The sequence below is a fragment of the Lepidochelys kempii genome, chromosome 6, assembly GCF_965140285.1.
Source record: "Lepidochelys kempii isolate rLepKem1 chromosome 6, rLepKem1.hap1, whole genome shotgun sequence".
NCBI classification, from domain to species: domain Eukaryota; kingdom Metazoa; phylum Chordata; order Testudines; family Cheloniidae; genus Lepidochelys; species Lepidochelys kempii.
In genome coordinates this window covers 30,919,876-30,937,711 of record NC_136385.1, presented here as the reverse complement: position 1 = coordinate 30,937,711, position 17,836 = coordinate 30,919,876, and the positions used below count along the sequence as shown (strand labels likewise).

At 38.7% G+C, this 17,836-nt stretch overlaps 1 protein-coding gene across 4 annotated transcripts in view; it reads left to right on the top strand.

Moving 5' to 3' along the window:
• The window catches only part of OTOG (otogelin), a 170,355-nt gene that overhangs the window by 103,120 nt on the left and 49,399 nt on the right, over nt 1-17,836 (top strand). For all 4 annotated transcript variants that reach the window (XR_012159331.2, XM_073347364.2, XM_073347366.2 and 1 more), the window contains 2 exons: nt 737-1,015; nt 17,314-17,431. Coding sequence is in view for 3 of the 4 variants with exons in the window: in XM_073347364.2 (XP_073203465.1) it covers nt 737-1,015; nt 17,314-17,431 (397 nt within the window). In the remaining variant the exon portion in view is untranslated. The remainder of the gene's footprint in view (nt 1-736; nt 1,016-17,313; nt 17,432-17,836) is intronic.

The window sequence follows — 17,836 nt, the reverse complement described above, 5'->3', positions numbered from 1 at the left end:
ATTTTAAACTGAATACCACAGTTTACAGAAAAATAAAATGAAGTAATACTGTGAGCAACAGGTGCTCATAATGGACTCCGTTCTTTCATTGAGCTGTACCTTACTCTGCACGTGGTCCCACAGAAGTCTGCTTGAAATCAGTGGGACTGTTTTAGTGGTAAAGTACTGGTCAGCATGTAGAAGGTCGTGACAATAGAGCCGTTACTAGTACAAAGGCAGGCACATTGCAAATCTGCTTTTAACATGATTTGTCCTGAGGATGGCTGGAGAGCCTATTGCTTGGAAACTGAAAACACGACCCTACAAGCTGAATGTAAAATGCATTTTAGTTACTCCATTTTAAATGAATAGTCGAGCTTTTGAGCTATAACTTCCAAATGGGTAAGCATAACTTTGTAAAACTGGTGAGACTGTATTTTAATTTTGGATAAGAATAAGGCTAACAAAAGTAGTGAACTGAAGTTATATGCTCACGGTGGGCTAGATTACTGCACCCTCGTGTTGACAAGTACCATACCATGCAGTATAGTCCCAGTGAAATCATTGGGGCTACCAAGTACTCAGTATGAGGAAAGCCAGGAACATGTATGCATATTTAATATTTTTTCTTCAAAAAACTGGGCCAAGTTCATCCTTACTGTGGACTCAAGTGGTATTGACTTTAGTGATGTTACACCAAAGATAAATCTGGCCCACTCTGCTTAGTCCAGTGAATACGTTGTTGTGTTTTTTTCAGATCCCAACTTGGTTTCATTTGAAACAGCTGACAGACCAAATTATTTTCTTCATTTGGCTTCCAATGATACCCTGCTTCTTTCCAAATGGGAAGACAGTGAAGAGTTCCGTAACAGATCAACCTTTGCCGTCCACAAGAACACATGGCTCCCAGGATACAGTTCCTTTGAGTCATTTGCAAAGCCAGGATTCTTCATCCATCTTTCAGCTTCTTCAGTTGATCTTTTGAAATACAAGCATTCAGAGAAATTCAGGCTGTCTACTCTTTTTAAACTTGTAGGTAGGTACTAAAATTAATATTTTATAAACTATAATTTACTACTTTAACCACATTTTGAAAGTGTGAGAGCTTTGTGGGCTGCATTCTGCCCTCATTTGCATGATCCAGCATTACTCTTTTGACTGGAATTACTCTAGATTTACATTGGTATAACTGAGAATTTGTGGTCTGATTCTTCTTACACGCCATTGCAAATTGGGAATAACTCAGTTGAAATTAATGGAGTTACACTTATATAAAACCAGTGTAAGTAAGAGGGAAATCAGGGGTTGTATGACATTATAAACAATTGGGAAACGTAAACTGAAATTTAAGGGAGGATGTGGAATAGTAATGTAGCAGTGGGGAAGATTATTTCATTTATGTCCAACAGCTTGTAAAATACAGATTATTTTATAGCATCACACTTGCTATGGAGAGAAGTGGAATAAAGAGAACCATTTGCAGAGTGGGGTATAATAAAACACATATAGACTAAAAATGTGAAAATAAAGCAGCTGAAGGAATGTGAACCAAGTTGTGGTAATGATTATAGTGAAGATGAATCTAGAAGGATGAATTAAAGAGACACCATGTTGGGTTTCCCTGGAGAAAACATTTTTTTCTTTTCCATTTCCTTTTAGGTTCAGGAATCTTCTTATTTAATTTTTTGCATAAAGATTCCTGAATAGATTTTTGCGGAAAGTTGTTTGGGCTGACATGACTCTAATGTCATAGTAGAGGTTGAAGTACAGCCTGGTTCGTGAAATGTAAATCAATACAACCTGAATTGATAAAGAAGAGTAGAGTTGTTCAGAATATTTTTCTGAACAGAAAACTGTGAATTTTGTCAAAAAACAAAGACAAACTTTTTTTTGTGGGGGGAGGTCATTGATTTTTCCATGAAAAATAAAAAATGGAGGAAAATGTTTTATTTGTTGAAACCCCAATTTTCAATTGGAAAAAAGTTTCACTGGAAAATTTTTGATCGGGTCTAAAAGAAAGTCTGGGCTTTAACATGGTAGTGGTTAGTACCTTTTTCATGTATGTCAGTGAGGGGACTCTGTGAAGATAGATCTCCACAGCATTGCTCCTATTCCTGGGACAAAAAAAAGGCTTTTGTTCAAAGTGGGCAACGAATAAGTGGGGAGGAGCAGAGGACTGGCTACACTTGGCTGAATTATTTCCTACAGACCCTGCCTATGCAGAAATTCAGTCAGGAGTTCATGTAACTTGGAACTGGATTAACTGTCTCTGGGTCCCCGCAGTGGCTGCCATTAAGCAGGCACAAGAGGACCCAGTCAATAGAAGCTATGTTGCCAAGGTAGCGGAAGGTCAGTGGAGCCATGTGGAGGATTGGATGTTTGGCTGGTAAGCTCCTGTCTTTACAGATGTGAGTCTGGGAGGTGTTATTCCTCCTGTACACTTTAATGCTTCCCAAATCTCTCACTGTGGGGGGTGGGGGAGTCCTTCCTAGTAAATTCCGTGAGGTGAAACTCTGTTCCTCCCCTCCCACAGGAGATTTCTCTAGAATGGAGGTGATCTGACCAATGGATTTTAGCTTTAGATGAGGGAGCCTAGTTTAACGTCCTTCTATGAGTTTGGTGACTCTCTGAACTCAAGTGCACATTCCCCATGGGAGCAAACCACAACTGGCAGTAAGACTAAGAAATGGTAGAGAAAATGACATTATTAGCCCAATTCTGGTAGGGTCTTGTGCCTAGGCACAAAAATCCCATGGACACCAAATAATTTATTCCACACTGGTTTTGGCTCCCTGCAGAACTTACAGTGAGGCATTTCCACTGGCCATGCAGAAAAGGAGCTCCAGAGGGACCTGTTGGGCTGGTCAACAGGTTTCTATATGGGCACCTGTCTCAGCAATAGCACTCATGCGTGGAGTATTCACACTTGTAGGAGTAACTTGTGAAGGAACTGCTGCTGGCCAAGGCTCAAGTACACAACAATGCCACTTTAAAGAACAGACAGTATTTCATCAGCTTGTGTGCTAGATACTTCAGAAGAGGAAGAAGATAATCACTCTGCATTTGTCTCCGTTGATTTGTACTGCCATTTTGTAAATTATAGATGGGCCTCAAATGTAAAATTCAGATCCTGAATTCAACCTCCTCATTCCCCATTACCCAAAAGATTCAAGGGTGTTTGGATGCAGAGCTTTCGTTCAGGCCCATATCAAATGTACCTATAATGATTTTATTCCTGTGGAAAGGTAGGAGTAAAGAATGAAGCAGCACTTGTAATACAGAGGGGATTCCTCTGAAAAAGCGAGAGGATCCTTACAAAGAAATGAGTGATAGAGTAAAAGTTTTATTTCCCCCTCTGCCAAGATTTTCTCTGCAGGCGTTATTTATTATCACTTAAACTCTGAGCTGTAAATGTAGATAAAACCAGAGAAAAAAGTCATGCTATAGGCAAATATTTACAGCTTAATGGGCCTGATTTTCTGATAGATGCTGAGTACACTTAACTCCCACTGAAGTCATAGGGAGCTACAGATACTTAGGCTCCCTAAAAATCAGGCCAAATTGCTTTTTCACAGAGCTGTGCATTGAAGGGTAAATCCTGGCTCTGTTATGTGGTTGTAATCCCTTGCACAACCTAGTTGTATGCCAGGCCAACTGGTTCTGAGGCTGCTCAGCCTAGTGCACAAGGAATTGTGCAGGGTATCTGCTCCTTGGATTGCATGCAGCTGCTCAGGGGTATAGGGAGCTCATGCAGATGGACACAATGGTTGCCCCAAATAACAATACATAAATCCTGTAAACCCCATGGAACTGCTTCAGGAGAGTGAGAGAGAGAGAGAGAGAATGTGTCACTGAAAGAACAGTGTTTGGAGGTCTCTCCCTTTCTGCTGTCCTGTGATTGCCATAGGGGAAGGTGAATCTTCTGCCCAGTTGTTCCCATCCTTCAGTCCCTGATGACCATTCCATTTCAGAAGGGTCAGCCAAGCAGTGCTATGGACACTGGCTATGGATCACACAGCCCATTCATTATCACCAGCTATGACTGCCCTGAAGGAGAACCTGTCCCTCTAGTCCCTTCCCCACCCACTGGGATCTCAGAGCGGCTCTGCCTTTTGTGATGTCATCCCTCAGTTCTTCAGCTGCCATACGTGGCAATTGGGGCAGGGGAGGGGAGGGATAGAGACACAGATTTCTTATTTGGGGCCCATGCGTCTGTTTCTGTAGGTGATTCTTAGGCAGTTACAGATCCTGGTGAGACTATAAACTGTTTCCATCTCTATGCTGCATACATGTGTAGGGCCGGGATTTGATGCTGAATGCCTGGTACTGAAATATCAGGAACAGATTTTTGAGATTTTGAGGGTGCAAAATGTATATGAGAGAGTTTTTAAAGAGTGAGACAGGAAAAAGATGGATGAGAGAAGATCATGATGGGGATAGTACAGAGAGATTGGGAGGAGAACTGAGAGGGAAGGAGTGTTGGAGGAAGAGAGCCTGGAAACTCAGGAGGAAGAAGAGAACACAATATAGGAAAAAGAAGAGAATGAGAGAACAAAGATCACATACTGTAGAAAATTATAATGAGTGGAAAATAGAGTAAAAGACACAGGAAAAGATGGTAAAATACATAGGAGAAGAAAAGAAAAAACAGAGTAAAGGGAAAGACAAAAGAACAATGCAAGGTAAGCAAAGTATTTTTTTAAACAATGGTACTTAATATAAAAATAGGTGCAACATGACCTAATAAATAATGAGAATTGTAATTTTTTTTAATGAGTGGAACAGAATTCAGTTAGATTCAGCCGTGGCTGGTTATGATGCTTGTCTCTTGATTCTGCCTTTTTTAAGTGAAATATAATTCTGCTTCCTGTAGTTGCTACACTCCTCCCCACCGACCAACCCCCACTTCTTCTCCCTGTGGTTGGAGCTATCAGTGTCCTGGTTTTTATTTTGAAAATATGGTTCACTTTACACTAGTAACTTCTTTAGTCAGACTTAATTTACAAACTGATTAGTCAAAGTCACAAAGTCTTTTCAGCCACACACCCTGAAAAAAGCTTCAGCAGGTACGAAATATAGTTGCCTGTCTTCTCAGCAATACAGGTTTCTGTGAGCACATCCACCTGGTGCTGTGCTCTCTGCACCAGCTCCCCACTGAACAGAATTCAGTTTCAGGTCTCTGCTCTGGTATTCAAAGCTTTCCATGGAACTGGCCTTAGCTACCTGAGAGATCACCTCCTCCTCTGTGATCATGACCTCCCATTACATCTATATTGTAATGGAAGAATGGAAGTCTTGAATAGTAGCAACCATGAATACAGGAGACATGAGACCTTAGGTGCTGGATCTAGACTATGGAAATTACTCCCACTAGAACTGACAAAAAACCCAAAAACTAATCTACCTATTTCTCCCATAGACTTGGAAGGGAAGGAAGATCATTATTGTTGTTAACTGTTTTTAAATACTTGGAAGTTGCTATTACATACAGGGGACTTTCTAACAACTTACTGAGATATAAGAAGCTATATTGGCCTGCAAAATAAAATAAAGCAGTGTGTTCATGAAGTAACATTTAGTTCAGCATCAACTTGCATTGATCCAAATCAGTTACTTTGAATATGTTTAATCCAAAAATTCTTTATGGACCTCAGTGGCAATAACTGCTTCCTCAACGTGATGGCTTGCATGGTACTCTAAAGTCATTACAAAATGTATTATTTTTATATGGTAAGGATTTTTATGCTATAATTTTAAATGGCTCAGTAACTTGTTCACTGCTGCTGTGAACATACGTTCACAGATATCCCTGCAGTGCAAATATGTGATATATCAGTCCTTCATATTCTGTTTCTGAAATAGGTTTTGCAAGTAAAGGAGGAAAATGAAATATTGCAACAAATGAGGCATCATTTGGCAAGGTAGTACAGTTACCATTATAAATGTCTAGTGTTAGGCACAGTCAAATCTGAAACAGGCACTCACTTATATGACAGAAGAGACCAACTGTATGCCTTATGGAGCACCCTGTTATCAAAACATTGAATTAAAGTGTTAATGGTGGCATTGTGAATCTGCCCATGTTTTGCAGTGCATTATGATGACAGCCTAATGCAGCTGTTGACTGGCACACTCCAACTTCATGAAAAATGACAGATTTTGTCATTGCCAAATGCCTGTTGCCTCCTGACAAATGCCTTTAATCACTGAGCTGCTGAAGTTTTGAATGGCAGAGTATATGGAGCTAATGCTATTACCAGAACGTTCGTAAAACATCTCAAGCAAAGACCCCTTTTTTGGACATAACAAAAATATTTCCTTGGTCTTTTATCTTTGAGGGGGGAATGGAGAAAGTTAAAAAGTGCTACAATTCTCAGTGGTCATGCATTAACGCAGAGTGGTATGTCTTTTCAAGTGTGAAGTCTTTGCCCTCCCGTCATTATGCCAAAAAATCCTATCTATGCTCATGGAAAACTGAAACAATTTACCTCAGCAAGTGGGATCGGATCAAATGATCAAGAGGCATTTCATTAATCACCACATCCGAAGGTTTGGGTTTCACAGTTTTATAAGCAGAGAAACACAGGGCTCGAATCTTTCTCCAGCGTACTTTCACAGGGCTCAGTCTGCTGATGTAGGGTAATTACATGGTCTAAAAATACAGGCGCATTTGTTTAAGTTAATGGAAAAGTTATACCAGTTCCAGAGTGCAGAGGCAAAGGCAGATTGAGTTTCCTGCTGACTATTCTAAATGCTTTGCATATTAGATCAGAAACTTTCCAACTGGGAACTGCTATTCCTGAGGAACCAGAGGGTAAATATTGGGAGGAGAATAATAGGTCCTCTAAATCCCTTGGCCAGAAAACTCTTCATGAGTCCTCTTCGTGTTCTATGACGCGCATTCAGAAGGAAGAATTTGTAATAACCCAATTGCCACAGCAGTAGACACATACATATTTGTCTGAAGTCTGCTGAAGTGTCACTCTTTCTAGTTTCATAGTAATAAATACTGTAGTATTGAAATGCATTAGATATAAATTAAACAGATGTGACGGAATACTGCAATAAATTTTTCACAAATGACCACATGAATTTTTAAATGAAGTTGCTTCAACCATGCTCGTGTTTGTCTGCTGCTCCTGTTCCTACAAATGTTTGAGTGATCATGTTGTTCATTGAATTTTAATATTCTGTGCACATGTGTTCACAGGAAAACAAATTTTAAATTTGCATGTGCCAGAATTTGCCCTAGCAGTGGATGCATGCTCATCCAATTGAGTAAAAGAAAGAAATCTTTGAGATTTACCTCACAAATCACATCTAAGTGCACAGATCAAATGTCAAATAATAGCAATCAATCCATAGAATAATTTGAATCTTTTGAATAACAAATAAAACGTGAGGAACTCACAATCTTTTCATAGATATATCTTTTGTTCTTAATAAGACACTGCAATTTCTTACAAATAGCTTTTCATCTGAGTATCTTAACGCATTTTACTAATTTATGTGTTTAACTATCTAACACTCCTGTGAGGAAAGCGGGAATATTCTCATTTTACTGATGAGGGAACTGAGGCACAGAGAATTTAAGTGACTTGTCTAAGCTCACAAGGAAATTCCAGAATAGAATTCAGAAGAACTGAGTGCTAGACTTTTGCCGAGTGCATAAGTCTTCACTTTGGTAAGTTGCTATTTTTGCAAATAATAATTTGAATAACTACTCAGACATATGCATGGAATGTAGTCAATGAGGGTTGTATGTATTCCTGTTTGAGACAAGAACTGGATCTTTCTTAGTTAATGTTAATGATTGTATATTATACACCAAGAAAGGATGGTACAATTAAAATTAAATTGATTTTTAAGATATAGAATTACTTTTTTTGATAAAAGCATCTTTTATATTTAGTCAGACTGTATGTACATTTTGATGATCAGTTTTCACTTCATTTTTCTTTGTCTGTTTCCCTCTGAGAGACAAGATGGGTGAAGTATTATCTTTTATTGGACCAACTTCTGTTGGTGAAAGAGGCAAGCTTTTGTGCTTACACAGAGCTCTTCTTCATGTCTGGGAAACATACTCCGTGTCACACAACAATGGAAGATATCCCTCTGTATAGGGCATACTTTTAAATATCCTTTTTTTAGTTATAATGAGGTGCTCTTGAGTTTACACTGAGCTCTTCTGTTTTGTTTAAGTCCAAGTGATCATTATTCTGGGCCTGATGCTGAGGAACTACAGTGTACCTGCAAATCCCAAGTAAGCCAGTGAGAACTACAGGTTCTCAGCATCTATCAGCATTAAGCTGTCTTAACAGTGACATCAGAACCATCTGCACTTTATATCACAAATGGGCATTTGACCTCCTGAATTTGTATCAATAAGCAAGAAGAGATTAATCTGTTGTGATAGCAACGGTATATGCCTCAAAAATCACATCACCAGCTGTGAGGTAGCTAAGGCAATTATACCTGAGAGCTAGATAACTATGTTTCGGTTTTGATTATATTTTGACTGGGCAAGCAGTTCTTTCTGCCAGTATTATTTGATTACATGCTTCAGTGCAGGAATTTAAAGCACATGAGCAGAGGTTGTTAGTGCTTGCATGTGAGTGGGTAGATTCATGCTCCTAAGCATGTATCTGAGGAGCTAGCCAATCTAAGTGGTGGAGTAGTGTTGAGCTGCTGTTAAATTGATAGTCGTGACTAGCACTGCCTGGATTCTGAGAAGAAAATGAAAACCAGTAGTAGCAAATTGTAACCTTTCACAGTGGAAAATCTAAAGCAAAAGAAATAAGGAAAGAGTTTGAAAACCTGAAAACAAAGTGAAGGCATTATCTACACATATGAAAAGAGGGGCAGGGATGTGAAGCAGTGAGTCCTAGACTAATGAGAAAATAATCATTAAAACAATTAGGCATGTGCCTCCTGTGAGGTTTTCTGGCTGTTTCCCATTACTTCCAATATTCCTCCAGTCTTCCTGCCTGCCTGTTCAGTTTTCTCAGATGCTGCCTGATCCTCAGTACCCTTTCCTATGTACTTTTGCACTTTGTGGGCTTTTTGGATTTGAATTTTGCTTAGGCCAAGCCAGTGTTTAGCAAAGCAAGGAAATGCTGTATTTGCATGTGAGTGCTTTTGCATCAGATATGGGCTTCCCTGAAAATAGAAACTGTGCATTAGATGAATATTTATAAAGTTGTACAACGTAGTCACTTGCTGACCAATTCTGACTATATTTTACCTTCTTATGTGTGCAACAGAAAAATTGTAATAGAAGCAGACCAGGAGAGCAGGCATATAACTGGATTGCTGTAGGCAAGCTGATCCTTCCATGTATTGAGCACTCTCAACTCCCACTGCAGCACTTAAGTCCTAGAGCCCAGCTTACTTTTGTATCTGTGATTTGTGTAATACATTTGGATGTGAAATCGCACATTTAGATCCGGGTTTGATCTGACTTTCAATCAGTCCTGTGTGCTGCCTCCCCTCCCTAATTATTGCAATGCCCCCTATGAGGTAGGTAAATGAATATTATTATCATCCCTGTTTCGAATGGGAAATAGAGGCCCAGAGACTGGGGTCAAATTTTCAAGAGAGGACACCTATTTTGAGTGTTTCAGTTTTTGGGTGCCCAGTACTGTACACCTAGGACCTGATTTTAAGAAGTGCGGCGCAGCCCAAATTCTGGTTGAAGCCAATGAGAATGTTGGTTCCACAGCACCTCTGAACATTAGTCTCTACTTGACTTAAACTGGATACTCAAGATTAGTGAACACTGAAAAATGTGGGTCTAAGTGACTCAAGAGAACATCAGAGAGCATCAGTGATAGGATTAGGACACAGGAGAACCGGGATCCCAGCATCATTATTTATTCACTAGGTCAGAATATCAGAAAATGGTAGGATACTTATTATCAAAGAATTAATTTCAGAAGTCAGGAAGAAAGGAATTAATATGTTAAAACTTAGGGCCTAGTATATAGAGAGCACAGTATTTCTCCACTATCCAAACTGCTGTGACAGAGCTAAATATGATGTTTAATAAAATATCTTTATATATATTGCAAAGTATATGCCCTGATTCACATTAGAAATTTCTGTACTAACACGTTCATCAGCTGTGACTGATGTACTAAGGTGCTCAGCTCTTCCTCAGGTAGTAGAAACATGGGCTTGGTTGGCATGTAAGCTGGAATGATTGTCATCCAGAGAATAACTCCTTATTCTGTTAAGGATATATCATTTCACTGGATAGAAAGCAAATTATGACAGACTTCATCAGAAGATATGTGGTTTCCTTCAAATGCCATGACAAATCCTTGATAGAGAAACATATAAAAACTCTGATGTAAAAAGCTTAACTCATTGTCAGTAAACTGAACATCAGTACTTTGTTGTGAATGAACTGCAATATCACCCCAAATACAATAAACTGCTCAATATTAGAGAAACACTGTAAGCACTGTAAACATGGGAAGCATGACATGGAAATGGCTGGTTAGTGTCATATGGCAACATAAAGTGCTCGTACCGTGACACAGATGAAATACACAGTTTCAGTGGCACATATAAAGAAGTTACATTTTCTGTTATGGGGGAACAGTAACTATAAGTGACAATAAAAGTCTAGGTCCACTGTGGAATTTAATTTCTATAATTGATATAGGAGAGTGAGAAAAGTATCAGTACCAGGCTGCAGAAATGGGTGTATAAGTGACTTTATTGATTTTTTTCCTGGTGTTCTTTAATCCTTATCCATATTACTGTTCATAAGATGTAGAGAGCAGTGGCAAAGTGAAGAGAGGCAGAGTGGTTGAGTGAAGACGGTACTGGATTAGGAGTCAGGAGACCTGAGTTCTGCTGTGTGACCTCAGGCAAGTCACTTCACCTCTCTGTGCCTCTGTTTCCCATCCCAAGTTTGGTCTATTTAGACTAGAAACTCTTTGGGGCAGGGACTGTCTTTTACTGTGTTTGTAGGGTGCCTAGAATAAGGGATACTTAATCTGATTTGGGGCCTCTAGACATTCAAAATAATAATAATAATAAATAATAATTAATAATTAATAAAAGTAGAAATGTAATTGGCCTTATGTGACTTACAACTGAGAAACACTTAACACAGTTCCATGGTGGCTCAAGCACACCATGGATTACTGCTGTGGTAACATTCAGGGTGTGGATATAGTAGGTGGGCTCATTGTCTGTGTGCTTTAATCTTATGAGGTGCTGCTGAGCATCTCATAGAATGCGCTGATCTCCTGTTGCAGTTGGTGGTAACTTAAGGTGCTCTGTGCCACACTGGATGGAAGGACTCCACCAGTTGCTTAAGTCTGCTCCAGGTTCTGGCCATCAGTTTGTAGACACAGATGTAAGATATTGCCTAAATGTCAAAAACTGTATAATGCAATGCAGTGATCAAAAACCCAGAGAAAATGAGCATGATGTGCCTGGCAAGAAAACATGAAGCTTCTCAAGTTGCAACATGAGCTGCTCAGGGATAAAACCTGGTAGAGAATTTATTGTGCTCATTTGGAAATGGTGCTAATTAAGGCCGTCAAGCGATTAAAAAAATTAATCACGATTAATCATGCTGCTAAACAATAATAGAATACTATTTATATAAATATTTTTGGATGTTTTCCATATTTTAAAATATATTGATTTCAATTGCAACACAGAATACAAAGTGTGCAGTGCTCACTTTATATTTATTTTTATTATAAATATTTGCACTGTAAAAATAAAAGAAATAGTATTTTTCAATTCCCTTAATACAAGTACTGTAGTGCAATCTCTTTATCATGAAAGCTGGATTTACAAAGGTAGAGTTATGTACAAAAAATAACTGCATTCAAAAATAAAACAATGTAAAACTTTAGAGCCTACAAGTCCACTCAGTCCTACTTCTTGTTCAGCCAATTGCTCAGACGAACAAGTTTATTTACATTTGCTGGAGATAATGCAGCCCACTTCTTGTTTACAATGTCACCTAAAAATGAGAACAGCCATTTGCATGGCGCTGTTTTAGCCGGCATTGCAAGATATTTGTACCAGATGTGCTAAAGATTCATATGTACCTTCATGCTTCAATCACCATTCCAGAGGATATGCATCCATGCTGATGATGGGTTCTGCTCGATAACAATCCAAAGGAATGCAGACCGACACATGATCATTTTCATTAATTGATCGGTGGGTAGTGATCGATCTATCAGGGATTGATTTATTGCATCTAGTGTAGACGCAATAAATCGATCCCCGATCGCTCTGCCATCGACTCCGGAACTCCATCTGGGCAAGAGACAAAAGCGGAGTTGACGGGGGAGCAGCCGCTGTCGATCCTGCGCCGCGAGGATGCGAAGTAAGTTATTCTAAGTCGATCTAAAATACGTCAACTTCAGCTACGCTATTCTAGTAGCTGAAGTTGCGTATCTTAGCTCGATTCCCCACCCCCACTGTAGACCAGGCCTAAGAGTCTAAAATCAGCTTGAAGGTAGAGATGTTAGTCCCAGAAGACTTGGGCTGGGGAAATAAACTGTATGGTTTCATTATACTAGATCCAAAGCTTGGAACTTTATGTTGTTAAAAGGGGGCAGGTAGTCTGATTAGAAAGGATTCTACTGGAATATGGTGCTGTGTGCTGGTCACCTGCTTTGGCTGTGTGGACCTGCCTTATTGTATCTTCCCCACCCCATGATTCTGTTGATTATCTGTAAACTTGCCTCCTCTAGAGTCTTTCATGAGAGCCCAACATTCAATTGTACTCTTACATTGTATTTTAAAAGGATTCCAGTATTTTGATGGTAGATTCCACAGTGGTTGAATTGAAGGGTGCATGTATGATATTAGTGTATGTTTGCACAGTTTTCTCAACTAAATGCTTAACTTAAAGCTAGTAGGGAGAAAAGCATGTGTGTTACCTTTCCCCCGACTTGTCTCTTTAGTGTTATAAAGTGTTCTAGTGAGTGATTTGAGAATAAAGTACAGCAAAATGTGGGTAAATAAATGCTCATAGTCATCTAGAGCAGGGGTTTTCAACCTTTTTCTTTGTGAGGCTCCCCCAACATGCTATAAAAACTCCACGGCCCACTTGTGCCACAACAACTGTGTTTCTGTGTATAAAAACCTGGGCCAGTGTTAGGGGGTAACAAGCAGGGCTGTTGCCCTGGGCTCCATGTCACAGGGGCCCCTTGAAGCTAAGTTGCTCAGGCTTCAGCTTCAGCCCCAAGTGGCAGGCCTCGGGGCCCTGGGCTTCAGCCCCATGCAGTGGGGCTTTGGCTTTCTGCCCGGGGCCCCAGCAAGTCTAATGCCGGCTCTGCTTGGCGGACCCCCTGAAGCTTGCTCGCAGGCCTCCAGGGAACACTGATTTAGAGCATCTAATAATTTCAGAAGAGCTCTAATTTCTGTCCCCTTCTGGAATTATAAAGTGCAGAAACACAGGCAAAAATAAGTAAATATTTTTTCTGGGAAATAGGAAATAAGGGAATATTTAAGGTATTTTCTCCAGTTATGGTTACTGTTTTAATAGAATATTTCAAGCACACGCTTTGTCTGTCTACCTCTCTTCATTGTTACTTCTGCTGAGGCTCTACTTTGCTCATGAACATCTTAAAACAGGAAATAACATCTTTTTTTTGGTTGAGTTGCTTAGTATGTTGATATGTAAGATTGGTGGGATATAATTCAGGGCTTTATATTATGTAAAACAATCAGGGAATTCAGTTAGGATGCGTTTTTTTTATGTGAGCATGTCTGGGTTATATATGGGCTTGGCAGAATTAGATTTTTATTGGTAAATGTCCATAAATATGGAATTCACTGTACACACAAACCAATGAGAAAATATTTCCATTGATAATAATTGAAATTAACACATAGGCAAAGTAAGAAACATGCTGCTTGAGAACTTATTAGAGTTTGTTTTAAGGATATTTACTTTGTATATTTTGACATGTTGATGTTGACAATTTGTGTTTTAATGGTTATAAAGTTTTAACTGTTTGGATCTCAACATCTACTGTCATTAAATAATTATTGTCTGACACACACCCCTTCCATAATTTCCTGCAACTGTGAACATTTAAATACATAATCATTTTAAAATATTGCTTACAATAAACACCTATATTATCTGTCAAAATTATAAAATAATAAAAATTTAATTCTGCCAAGCCTAGTTATATAGCAATCACGGTTATGAACCTGGGACATTGAGTTTACTACACAGCTATGAAACCCAGACATTACTTGGTTAGAAATATATGCTTTCTAAAGAACTTTGGGCTTGATTTTTCAGAAATGTTGAATGCTTGCAACTCTGTTTGAAGTTACTGGGATATGTAGGTGCTCATCAGACCCAATCTGTTTGGTTTTTATCTAATTTTGAATGTAGCACGTATAACTCTTGTACTTGGATCAAAGACGGTTACAGTGGCCCAGGTCTTGTATAAAGAATCACACTGACAGATTATGGAGTCTACATGGAGCCTCTTAGCAGGATTAGGACCATCTATTGTATTGTACGCATTCTAACAATGGAAATGTAAGCCTGTTAACAGTAAAGAAAGAGATGGTGAAAAATTCAAATATCAATTCTTTTGATTGTTTCCTCTTCTCATTTACTTTATTTGGAGGGAAATGGATTGAAGGGCAGGTTATTCCAAGTGCATGACTTTTCCAATAAAGCAAGAAATAAAACTTCAGCGAGATCTTCTATACATGCACAAATAATCCTCTATGATCTCCTCAGATTATCCATATCTGTTGTGTCCCTATGCCATATTTCCATCCACCTCATGGCTCCAGCCTGCATATCAACTCTGTTAAACAGAATATAAAAAACCTACACATTAGTGAAGATTGTAAGTAAAGTATTCCCTCCTCCCATCTCTATCAGATTTAAGCAACTGCAGATTCTCCCACTGGAACAGGATACATATGCTTAATAGTTTATAGCAAATGTAACTTAGTGAATTCACTTGCTACTACAATAAAACCAGTGTTTCTCATAGAAATAACAATTCAGGGATATCATACAGACTGGCATTGTTAGAGGATAACACTAGATGGTAACAGGTACACTCTTTTAGTAAAGAAAATGGGGAAGATATTAGAACTTGATTTACACATTCTCTTCTGCTCTATGAGAATTATTATTTTTATCAAGCAAGAGGGGACTTCTATTACTAGTAACAGTACAACAACTACTCATAAGTGCAGATGTACCTAGGCTGAAGAGAGAGAAAAATTCTGAAGTCTTTTGGAAAAGAATCGCATGTCTCTAAACGAGTGTAAAATAGAAGTGAATTAAAGAGCCTGATACTTCACTCCTCACTGAAGCTAAGATCAGTGGGAGGTTTTTCAGGGTAGAAGTCCTGAATATCACCCTAAAAATATAATCATACATGGTAGCAAAACATATTTTCAAGTAATAAATGTTACTCCCCAATCACTAACACAAATGTTCTGTGTGGTGCAGCTGCCTGCATCAAGTTGCCCAGGTGGCATAATTGGCCTGGTGTCCAGTTTAACCTGCTAAGGAAGGATTGCACCAGTGTAAGAGTGACCCTTTTATGGCATAGAGACAACAGAGGGGCTCATATAATGCACTCTTTCCTTGCTCCCACTGCCAGTGCAACCAGAGAAAAGGGGCTTGGGCTAGGACACCAGAATGATATGCTGACCCCTGGATACATTTGTGTTTCCTTATAATTTTTGAAGTCTAGCAGAACTTTGAGAAGCCCTGGGGCTCATCTAACATGGCACAGGGGGACTCTCAAACAGATATCACAGGATCAGGCTAGCGCAAAGGAGAACTTTCAGCAGTGCTAAGTTTGTAATGAAAGAGATGCTGGGGCTCAAGCAATTTTTTTATTTTCATAACTGATGCAGCAAATCCAGAGGTGCCGGGCTATGAACTGCCAACCTTAGAGGTGCTGGGGCTCAGCCCTGGCAAGCTCTGGCACAAATTAAGCACTGGCCTTCAATTATCCTTGTGTGCACATGTGCACACACACACACAGCTGATGTGAGGTTGCTGGTTTATACTCCCCCTGAGGTGTAGGTCACTTTATTTGTTTTCTTCTTAACACTTCCTCTATGAAATGGCATCATTATTTAATAAAACTGTGAAGACACTACTTATTAATGACAAGTTCACAATTTTCTTCTCTGGCCCATGCACAAGAATTTCACACTTTCCCTAACTTCTTTTGCTATTTGTATTTCAATTTTGTGATTTTAATACCTTTTAATAAACACTATTCCACAAAGATGCTGTGTAGGTGATGCAGGTAGTTTTTAAATTCACTATAGTATCAATGTCATTTAACAGGACACTCTTTTTTACAGTGACGTGAACTATGATTCTAGTTTTGCAAGACTTGAAGTGGTGCTTCATCATGATAAATAAGAGAAATCTGTACTGCACTCCTGCATATATCTCAGTTGCTTCTGATATTAAGGGGCACATATAATTTGAGTCTGAAAACTATTCTCTGATTCAGTTATGGCCCTCTTTTAAAATGTTGGCCTTTTGCTGTTTCTGAAAAGATTAACCATTAAGAATGTATTTTTTAAATGTAATGATTTCTGGTTATTTGCTTGTTTGAAATGGTGTTTCATTTTTCCTCTAAAGTAAAAGCAGTTACACTGTACAAACTTTCTGGAAAGTCTCCTTGTATTGCCTAATTTTGCACAACAAATAAACCACTCTTTCTGATGCAACCTCTTTTAAAAATATCATTAATGTAGCACATTAAATAAAGTAGCATGTTCTTGTAAGTCTTTCATAGTAATGATCCTACTGAATCAACATTACTCACACTGGTTTCATGTTGTTTCCCCACTGAAAATTCACAACAGTTCAGCCAGAGTTATCAGAAAAGTTATATAGTTTATTCTTTTATGGAGATTGTTTTAAAAATATTTCTGAATTGTCTGTTAATTCTTGCTGTACTGTCAGTCTTCAGATTGTTTTAGTATGCACTAGAAAATAGATATGTCAACTAGAATACGTCACATTTTCTACTGCATAGTGTAGAACAGTTTGCATATGCATTACTCTGCATGTTAATACACAGTGGATACACTTAATGTTCATTGCAGTTTCAGAGATAGTAAAAGTTTCAAAGATATCCCCCATTTTAAATATAAGCAATAGAAATAGTAATATTTTGAAAACCAAAATGAACTTTTTAAGTGTGCCCGCTATAGAGTGTGTACGTGCGTGTGTGAGTGTGCATAATGTATATATGTAAATAATATATATGTGTGCATATGCATATTGGTGTGTATATATGTCTCTGTATAATAAATCATGTATTCTTCCAGATTCCAAATTTAAGTTTCCAGCCCATTCTACATGTGAGTGGCGTTATGATGCCTGTACAAGCCCTTGTTTCAAAACATGCAGAAACCCTTTGGGACAAAACTGTCAGGATGTACCAAAGTAAGTATCTGCATTTTTCTAGAATAAAAGTATATGATTCTAGTAATATTTATATAGCCTGGTAAGTATATACGGCACTAGATATAGTTCAGTGCCATGGCACCATATTAATTAATCAAAATTCAGTGGAGGAGGAAATAGTGGAATTGTAGCCATTGTGGCAGCTACAGTAAAATGATGTCCTTGAATGGCAGTAATGTTTCAAGATAGTGGGTAATCCTAAATTAAGAGTATCATTGAAAAGATGTGGTAGTCAGCTGACATCAAATAGTTCTGGCCCTGCTCCTCTCATGATGGCATTGCAGCAACCACGTCTGTCCCTAATAAAACTACTGAACAAAATTTTGTTCCAGAGGGCAATGGCTCTCTGGCACTTCTAAATGAAAGTCTCTATCATTGGAAGGA